Raw genomic sequence first — 9,709 nt, forward strand, 5'->3', positions numbered from 1 at the left:
TTTTTTTTTTTTTTTTTTTTTTTGCAGGATCCTAGGTAAGACTAGAGACAATTAACATCACAATAATGTGTTTTTTATTATATTTCATCTCAAGACCAGGTTTGAAATATAGCTCCTTTTCTTTCAGAAATACGAGATACACAACTTACAAGAATTACGGTTCCAGAAACAGGCATTCATAATATGCACAGAAAAATGAGTTATTATAGAATATAAGGACCGGCGAAATATGCAACTAGAGAATTAGAAATGCATCAGGAATATAATGATACTTGGAACATATGCCATCTCAACCGCTAAGAAGAGGGGTCAGAAAACACACTGCTTTTCCGGACTGTAGTTCAGCTGCGGCGGATTTCTCATTACTGCTTGAATCAGGTTTTGCATGCTTTGACGCACTGCCATTGTCTTTATCGTGCGCTTTCATGAACCATTTTCTAATATCCGCCTGTCCATCACATCATAATTTTAGTAGTAAAGAAGACCAGAAAAGGCATCATCAAATGTGAGGTATGTAAACGTCATTCTCGAACGAGTCCAGACTCAAGAATATAAGAAATGGCTTCCTTCATTATGACTATTAAAGAAAGAAACGAGTACCGCAGCAATTATAATTGAATCAAAACCCTAACTCACCATTATGGAGTTCAAGAGGGAGCGCAACAGGCAAAAACGCTCACTCTACTATCAAGTTCACCGTTCGACCGAGCTCTGAAAGTTCATCAAAAATCAGAATCATTAATTCTTGATACCGTATCCCGATAATCACAATCGAGTAACTCGACTACGCTATGATCATCAACAAAACTAGCAAGTTAACAAAAACATCTGTCTCCAAGTATGAGGAGCATGCGGTCCTCGACATTTAGGGTTTTTCAACAACCGTTTAAAACAAGAAGAACAATAGACCACGAGAAAATTTTCCACCGCTCACTTCCGGGAATGTGAAGAAATTCGAATCGTCATATCAGTTTTTCACCGAATGAAACTCAATTGACATGGAAGAGAAGGCGATTAAATGAACAAAAACGAAGAAAATCAGGTTCCGTTGAGCAATAATACCGAAAAGAAGTCGAATATACCGTTCAGTTCGTCTTAGTCGAAGATCGCCGGCTGCTTCCGTGCCTTGGAAGCTGGAGGGAGATTGCAATGGCTCGAAGACTGTGGCGGGTGAGTGAGTATCGTAAATAAAAATATGATGCCACGTCAAACCTGTAATCGCCTGTAGACTTTTCTGGGACATAAATACCCTTACTCATAAAACTAAATTAATAAAAATATAATTACTCAATTTCCCACGTATTCTTAAAAAAATACATCTAAATTTTTAAAATTTTCAATTATATTTAAATTTTAAAATATAAAAAAAAAATACTCTTTATTCGAAATCTTCTAGACTCTTGATTTCTTTCTTTGACACTTGAGAAATTTATGAGCATAGCTAAGTTGTTAGACGAACACGACTCTCCACAATAGTATGATATTGTCTACTTTAAGCATAAGCTATCGTGACTTTGGTTTGGGTTTCCCCAAAATGCCTCGTACTAATGGAGAGAGTATTCTTTATTTATAAACTCATGATCATTCCCTAAATTAGTCGACGTGCGGCTTTCATCATCCAACACCTTCCCTTGAACAAAGCACGTCTCCCCTTAATCGAGCCTCGACTCCTTTGGAGTCTTAGTCATTTTTTACTACCTTCGAGGAGTCCTTTGTTCGACATTTGAGGATTTACCAATCTATTGGCACGATTAAGTTTAGGGCATGGCTCTGATACCATGTTAGACGAACACGACTCTCCACAATAGTATGATATTGTCCACTTTGAACATGAACTCTCATGACTTGACTCCATAAGGGTACGTCTCTGATACCATATTAGTAATCACGAAGCTCCATAATGGTATGATATTATCCCGTTGAGCATAAACCCTTGTTGCTGTATTTTTTGTTTCCCAAAATGCCTCATATCAATAGAAATAATGTTATATTTTTTCTTAATTAGCTAACGTACGACTATTTCTCTCAGTAATCTACGCCAATTTAACACAAGAAACCGAAAAATCAACCCAACATAAAATACTTGGCTTATGTTTATTTGACCACCGAACCAAGTGACTAAGACATTGAGGCCTTATTAACGTGGCCCCGTTTGTCTAATAACCATACAAAAATAAGATGTCAGCCAACATAATCGATGTAAAACGACATCACAGTCCATGTATCTAAGTCAGAATTAAAAAACACCAAAAACACGAGAATTGACATCAACGTGAATAGATACAATAACAGATGCCATGTCGGAGAGTCATTAAAACCGTTGCAGATTACAAAACTCTCGAGAGATTTAATATTTTACATATATAATTTTTCGTGCATGCACAAAAGTAAGCTATTCCCGACAACGATAATAATAAAATAAAATAAAAGTTGAAAAGGGGGAAAGATCTGTCCGTCCATTCCCCCGTTTGAATTGCAGATGGATCGTGACTTTAGAACCTCTCTAACCAGACAAGATGTGATTAGTGATACAAAGGTTGAAACCATCCCTTTTGTTTCTTTCCAACATATATATATATATATGGAAAATTAAATAAAAAAGAAATTAGTGGGGCCTATCACATGTTTATAACCAATAATATCTAGCCACGTGCACTTCCTTTTTTAATTAATTGTTTTGGAAAGTAATGTTTTAGTTTCAATTAAAAAAAATTAATACTTACTTTACCTTCGTATTATATTATATTATCTACTTTAAATATAAAATTTTATAATTTTATTTTTTTTAAGGGTGTTGTTTCTTATTTATAAATTCATGTTTTTTCTTTAATTAACATAATACTCGATGCAATTATTTATGTACGAATATTTTATTACATGTTATTTTTACGAGCTTAATAAATGATAATAAAATTAGTCGGAGGGTGGAAGAAACTTAAATTATAGTGTTGTTCTTTTTATGAACATTTTCACATTTTCAGCTTTAACTTTTCACAAACAAAATTATTTATTTGAAATTTCACCCGAATCCAAGAAGAAAAGGTAAAAACGGTAAAAATAAATGATGAATTGAACCGTTAAAAGTAAAAGTAATAATCAATTGAGTCATGGTAAAAAAAAACACTAGTGGAAGGTGAGATCCAAACCTATGATAGGTACTTCAAACCAACTTCATAAAGTGGCGCTTTTTAGTTATCATCTCATGCGGCCCATCTCTCCCTGCGCTCATTCCATAAGCCACTTTTAAAATCATTTAAGCATCATTAGCTCAAATAGTTACTCGAAGTAATGCACATACGACGTCGAAAATGCAAGGTGATGTAATGTGAGGCGGGAGAGAATCGTTCTTAGCGATATTGTCTGTTTATTTTTGCAAGACTCAGAGAAAGGATTCTCGATATGAAATATATAAGGATTGGGTCGGGGCAGCACGGAAAATACAATCCTCGTCTTGACTCTGTTTAGCCTGAGAAATATCTTATTTTGTTTCTAGCTCTCTATTTGAGGTGGATTCTCGTATGACCCTTATCATATGAGTTAAATGAACATCTCTAATTTTAAACAAAATGTTAGATCGAAGTTCCACTGTAAATAGGGCGAGACAGAGATTGGGTCGGGACAGTACAAAGAATGCAATCTCGGACCTAATTCCATCGAGACCTTGATCTTAAAATAGACGTCTCTAATATAAAACGTTAAAAATAGTTTAGTTTTGGAAGGTTTGTGATAGTACTCCCACGGGATCCTAAACATTCCACAATTAATATGTCGCCCCTCGTCGGCTTTCTAAAGCGGAGATGGTTAAAGAAAGAAAGGGGTTTCAGCCTTTCTAGTCTCGCATTCTCACCCACTCAATCATTCAATCATAACATAACCCCACTTCCTTTGCCCCCACTCATTTCTCTTCTCTCTTTACCGTTCAGATTTTCACACCTTTATAACAAAATGTTTCATTGTCCTCTCTAATTGACGTAAGATCTCATAATCCACTCTTTCAGAGTCTAGTGTTCTCATTAATACTCGTTCCTCTCTCTAGTCAATGTAAGGTCTCACAGTCTACTCATCTTCAAGGTCCAGCATCCTAGCTGACACTCGTTTCTCTCTTCGATCGATATAGGATCTCAGAATCCACCCATCTTCAAAGCCCAACGTCCTCACTAACACTTGTTCTCCCCACCTACGAGACCCAACATCCTCGCTAACACTCCTTCTCCACTCCAACCGATGTGGGATCTCACAAACCACCCACCTTTAGGGCACAACGTTCTAGCTAGCATCCGTTCCCCTCACTAATCAACATGAGATCTCACAATCCACCCACCTTAGAAGCCCAGCGTCCTCACTAATACTCATTCTCTTCTCCAATCGACATCGACGTGGGATCTCACAATTCACCCACCTTTAAGATCCAACATCCTCACTACCACTCGTTCCCCTCTCCAATCGACATGAAATCTCACAACATACCCACCTTCAAGACCCCTCATCGACCCTCATTCCTCTCTCCAATCAGCGTAAATCTCACACCCAGACGCCTCTTAATCCTCCAATTCTCTCTTTCAAACACACAAAAGAACCACTAGCTCCATACAACTTCCCCACTTACATTCCATTACAGTACATCTCTCTCTCTCTCGACCAGACTAGTCCCATCCTCATCTCAACTTTCAGATTTTTGTACACATTCCCAAAAAAAAAAAAAATCTCTCTCTCTCTCTCTCTCCCTCTCTCCCTCTCTCCCTCTCTCCCTTGTTCTTAGTTCTTTTGATCATTTAGAGCTGACATAGAGAGAAAAAAAGAACAAGAATTTGATTAAAAGAGCTGTTTTTTTTCTAACATATTGTGTGGTGGAAGAGAAGGATTAAGCAACCTGAGAAGGAAATGTCACTGGACATGATGGCATCAGAACGTGTTTGTTATGTTCACTGCAACTTCTGCAACACCATTTTAGCGGTACAAACCTCAACCTTTCTATCTTTAATACCAATTCTTTGCTTTTCCCCCCCATGGAGTTTTATGGCGCTGTGTTTGTTACACTACTCTCATTTTCAGCTGAAAACACCATTTGTTTCACTTTATCAGTTTCAAACCAAATCAATGTCTTGTTCTTTTTCCTGTTGGAATCTTCAAACACTGCTTACAAATCTCCAGATCTTTTCATATTTCTCCATATATTGTTTTCTCTTTATATTTTATGACCAATTTCCATAAATTCATTGTTAAATGGATCTAACTCCAAAAGTTAGGGTTCTTCAATTTTTCGATGAACGATAAACGATCCGTTGATCTTTTTTTTTTTTTCTCTTTCTTTGGTTGTAAAATAGACCGTACCTAGTTGAATTATGCTTAAATTAAAGTATGATTTGTAGTTTCTTCTCGATCTTGAATTTGGGATTTAAAAGAGGTGCTTAGAGAACGGAGTAGAGATGATCACGAGATGGTCGATCGATGGATCGATGTTTGTTCATGGTGATTTGTTTTTTGATTTTGGTGTAATGCCATCATCTCTATGGTTTCCGTTCCAGTCATGTCTTTTTCCTATCTTTTATCGTCTTGCTTGCGGTGGTGTCAGATTGGAAGTCATTAAGAGTCACCATTGAAAAAGATACATAGAAATTTGTCCTCTCAAACTCTCTCCTATGGGCAACCATTTGTAACCGCGTTTACTAGGGATAAGTTTCTACATCATTGTAAGAAATGTTTCGTTCTCTTCTCTAACTGATATGGGATGATACCATTTGTAACGGCCCAAACCCAACCTTAGTAGATATTGTCTCTCTGAGCTTTGAAATGTCTACTAGGGAAAAGTTTTCATACTCTTGTAACAAATGGTTCGTTCCCTTCTCCAACTAATGTGAGATATGTCATTTGTAATCGTATAAGCATATCGCTGACAGATATTGTTTTCTTTGAGCTTTTCCTGTCGAGCTCTCCCTCAAGGCTTTGAAACACGTCTATTAGAGAAAAGTTTCCCACACCCTTATGAGAAATGCTTCGTTTCCCTCTTCAACCGATGTGGGACGATACTATTTGTAACAACACAAGCCCACCACTAGTAAATATTGTCCTCTTTGAGTTTTTCGTTCGGGACTCCCCTCAAGGTTTTAAAATGTGTTTAGGGAAAAGTTCTACACCCTGGTAAGAAATGTTTCGTTTCCACTTCAACCGATGTGTACAACACAACCCCACTACTAACAGATAGTCATCTTTGAGTTTCTCATTTTGGGCTCTCCTCAAGGTTTTAAAACCCGTTTAGGGAAAGGTTCAACACCCTTATAAGAAATGTTTCGTTTCCCAGTTCAACCGATGTGTACAACACAAGCCCACTACTAACAGATATGGTCCTTTTTGAGTTTTTCCTTCTGGGCTAGTTTTAAAACGCGTTACGTTCCACATCCTTATAAAAAATGATTAGTTTCTCGAGATTTCACAAAAACAAACCCAAACTCTTCCTTCTCTCTCTCCTCTAACCTCTTCCTTTACCATTATTATGAAAATTCGATGTAATTAAGGATATAGGAAAATGTTTTTGTACATGTTATGTTTGGCAGGTAAGTGTTCCATGCAACAGCATGTTCACACTCGTAACTGTTAGATGTGGCCATTGCACAAATCTACTCTCCGTAAACATGGGAGCTTCCCTTCAAGTACTTCCTCCACAAGAGGTAACCTCGTCTAATCAAAACATCAAAGGTTCAAATTTTTAACCCTACCTACCTAACACTCACGTTAGACTCAAACCCACGAGTCGAGTCAAGTTGAGTCGAGTACTCACGGGTTCATATTTTAGGATCACAAGCAGCCGCAACTAACGAGCCCGGAGGATTCAAGCAAGGACAGAGGCTCATCATCTTCAAAATGCAGCAAAATTGGGTCACTTGAATCTGGTGAACGTGACCAACATAGAATCCCTCCAATTCGCCGTGAGTTTGTTCTTTGCTATGATCTTCACTAATAATGCAATTATTATTATTATTGGGATTAATGTGTTATGATGCATATGGATGGATGGCCCCATGATGGATGGTGACCATTCATGCATAATAGAATCTGACCCATCAAGATCATGGGCCATTGTTTATGCATATTTGTGTTATTCTTTGTATATGTATGTATGTATATATATATTTTATGTATGGGTTATTTTGGTTAACACTTTGCACAAAAATATGAAATACTGTGACAAAGCTATTTTCTGAATTGCCTTTCACTCATTTGTGATATGTCATTGATTCCTCTGCTCTTTTTCACTTTTTTTTCATTCTATATATATATATATTTTTTTTTTTTCTCTCATTCAATTCCTTTTTATCGTGTCGATTTAACCTAGGTTGTACTCGGGTTAGGTTAGGTTGGTGTTCTGAATGACCTGAATAGGGTTTACAGACAGTCCAATTGGGTTGTCGGGTTGTCGTTGGGTTGTTCATTTTTTTTATTATTTAAGAAAATTTTATAAAACTTAAATATCAACACGTGACATCATTGATATCTATTACAAAAGTCAAATATTCGAAAAGTAGGATAGGCCTGTGTTGTGTTGTAAACTCTATATTTAAGTTTGACTTGATGAAGATAAGTTGGAACCCGTGAACTAAACCGTTTTTTTAGTTTTTTTTTTAAAATTTAACACAACCCAAACTCGAAAAAATCTAACCGAACTGAACCCTTATCTTAACATGGTTGAACTCAAATTGGAAAAAGATCTAACCGAACCCAACTCTTATCCCAACCTAGCTTAAGCCAAATTGGAAAAAGATCTAACCGAACCGAACCCAACCCTTATTCTTACAAAGCTCAAGCCACATTAGAAAAAAGATCTAACCGAACCCAACCCAACCTTTATCCTTACAAAGCTCAAGCCACATTGAAAAAAAGATCTAACTGAACCCAACCCAACCCTTATCCTTACAAAGCTCAAGCCACATTGGAAAAAAGATCTAACCGAACCCAACCCGACCCTTATCCTTACCTAGTTCAAGTCAAATTGGAAAAAAGATCTAACCGAACCCAACCGAACCCTTACCCAACCTGGCTCAACCCTTATAATTTGGGTCGAGTAGTCCAAATTATTTATATTTTTGTGGGTTTTTGAGTAAATTTAGAATGGTTTTGAATGTGGGCAGCACCGGAGAAAAGACAGCGAATTCCTTCTGCATACAACAGGTTCATCAAGTAAGTTGATTTACTTATTTAATTTAGGATTAGTGTGTTAATTAAGTATGTTTAAGATCTAATAATCCTGTTTTATAGAGTGGAAATCCAAAGGATTAAGGCTAACAATCCTGACATAAGCCACAGAGAAGCCTTTAGCACAGCAGCTAAAAATGTAAGCTCTTATATCTCTTCCTTTTCTTTATGTAATTAATTATAATGTTTTATACTTATGGCCAATATAATATTAATGTCACACATTTAATATATATATATATATATATATATATATATTTAATAATATCAAAACATTGGTTAATTAAAGTAATTAATTAAATGATTAATGTATCTAATTATTGAGCTTATTGTATTTGGTTTGCAGTGGGCACATTTACCTCACATCCACTTAGGGCAGAAGCTGGATGGAAATAATAAGCAAAGTAATTAAGTCCATTTAAGTCTCCAATGGGATTCTGCCACGTGTTAATTCTAGAGATCATGGTGTATTAATTGATAAAATTACTAAATAAAAACACCCTTTTAATTAGGCTTTAAATTTGTGTGTGTATTTCATTCCCATCTCTTCTTGTTCTTTGAAGATGTGAGATTAACGGTATTACCTATTTATTATAACGAACTTTTCTTATTTTTCATTTTTAGAATCTCGTGTTGGATAAATAGTGAGGATCGAGCACGATTCAGAGCTATTTACTCGTTATTTTGACTTTGTTTCAAACGAGACGAAGATCGATGAGCTTGCTAACTAAGATAAATAGGAGGAATCGAGCATGATTTATAGCTATTCACTCGTTCTTTTGGCCTTGTTTCAAATGAGACAAAGATCGACGAGCTAGCTAACTAAGATAAATAGTAGGAATCAAGCACGATTTATAGTTATTCACTTGTTTTTTTTGGCCTTGTTTCAAACGAGCCGAAGATCAACGAGCTAGCTAGCTAAGAGAAATAGCAGGAATCGAGCACGATTTATAGCTATTCACTCGTTTTTTTGGTCTTGTTTCAAACGAGACAAAGATCGATGAGCTAGCTAACTAAGATAAATAGTAGGAATTGAATACGATTTACAGCTATTCACTCGTTCTTTTGGCCTTGTTTCAAGCGAGACAAAGATCAATGAGCTAGCTAGCTAAGAGAAATAACAGGAATCAAGCACGATTTATAGCTATTCACTCGTTTTGTATTTTGCCTTGTTGCACACAAGACGAAGATCAACGAGCTAGCTAGCTAAGAGAAATAGCAGGAATCAAGTACGATTCATAGCTATTCACTCGTTCTTTTGGCCTTGTTTCAAACGAGATGAAGATCAACGAGCTAGCTAGCTAAGATAAATAGCGAGTATCAAGTACGATCCGTAGCTATTTGCTCATTCTCTTGGTATTGTTTCGAACTGAGACGAAGATCAATGAGCTAGATAGTTAAGATAAATAGCAACAATCGAGCACGGTTTATAGTTATTCCCTCATTCTTTTGGTTTGTTATAAACGAGACAAAAATCAACGAGCTAGCTAACTAGCTAGTTAGCGATGATTTCTCGAGATTG

General features: G+C 36.4%; 2 protein-coding genes across 4 annotated transcripts in view; one reads left to right on the forward strand and one right to left on the reverse strand.

Moving 5' to 3' along the window:
- Positions 1-1,178, reverse strand: part of LOC111459280 (replication factor C subunit 1) — a 15,508-nt gene extending 14,330 nt beyond the window's left edge. For both annotated transcript variants that reach the window (XM_023102101.1, XM_023102100.1), the window contains exons 1-3: positions 1,083-1,178; positions 637-711; positions 323-448 (exon numbers count right to left, since the gene is read on the reverse strand). In XM_023102101.1, the coding sequence (XP_022957869.1) occupies positions 323-448; positions 637-639 (129 nt within the window). In that variant the 5' untranslated portion in view covers positions 640-711; positions 1,083-1,178. The remainder of the gene's footprint in view (positions 1-322; positions 449-636; positions 712-1,082) is intronic.
- Positions 1,179-4,576: 3,398 nt separating this feature from the next.
- Positions 4,577-8,809, forward strand: LOC111459840 (putative axial regulator YABBY 2). Of its 2 annotated transcripts, XM_023102921.1 has the most exons (7): positions 4,577-4,953; positions 5,573-5,677; positions 6,552-6,665; positions 6,791-6,923; positions 8,124-8,172; positions 8,251-8,326; positions 8,534-8,809. In XM_023102921.1, exons 3-7 carry the CDS (start codon positions 6,573-6,575, stop codon positions 8,597-8,599), a joined length of 417 nt encoding a protein of 138 aa, XP_022958689.1. In that variant the 5' UTR covers positions 4,577-4,953; positions 5,573-5,677; positions 6,552-6,572; the 3' UTR covers positions 8,600-8,809. The 2 variants fall into 2 exon arrangements, with proteins under 2 accessions (XP_022958689.1, XP_022958688.1); XM_023102920.1 differs by lacking the exon at positions 5,573-5,677.
- Positions 8,810-9,709: the final 900 nt, after the last annotated feature.

Source organism: Cucurbita moschata, unplaced genomic scaffold, assembly GCF_002738365.1.
Source record: "Cucurbita moschata cultivar Rifu unplaced genomic scaffold, Cmos_1.0 Cmo_Scf00022, whole genome shotgun sequence".
Taxonomy (NCBI): Eukaryota; Viridiplantae; Streptophyta; class Magnoliopsida; order Cucurbitales; family Cucurbitaceae; genus Cucurbita; species Cucurbita moschata.

What these genes read in the sequence shown, in the direction of transcription:
- LOC111459840 (XM_023102920.1), top strand. Translation starts at nt 4,882, where the DNA reads ATGTCACTGGACATGATGGCATCAGAACGTGTTTGTTATGTTCACTGC. An exon ending in TAGAATCCCTCCAATTCGCC is followed by an intron (nt 6,924 to 8,123) that starts GTGAGTTTGTTC and finishes GAATGTGGGCAG; the next exon opens with CACCGGAGAAAAGACAGCGA. An exon ending in GCATACAACAGGTTCATCAA is followed by an intron (nt 8,173 to 8,250) that starts GTAAGTTGATTT and finishes CCTGTTTTATAG; the next exon opens with AGTGGAAATCCAAAGGATTA.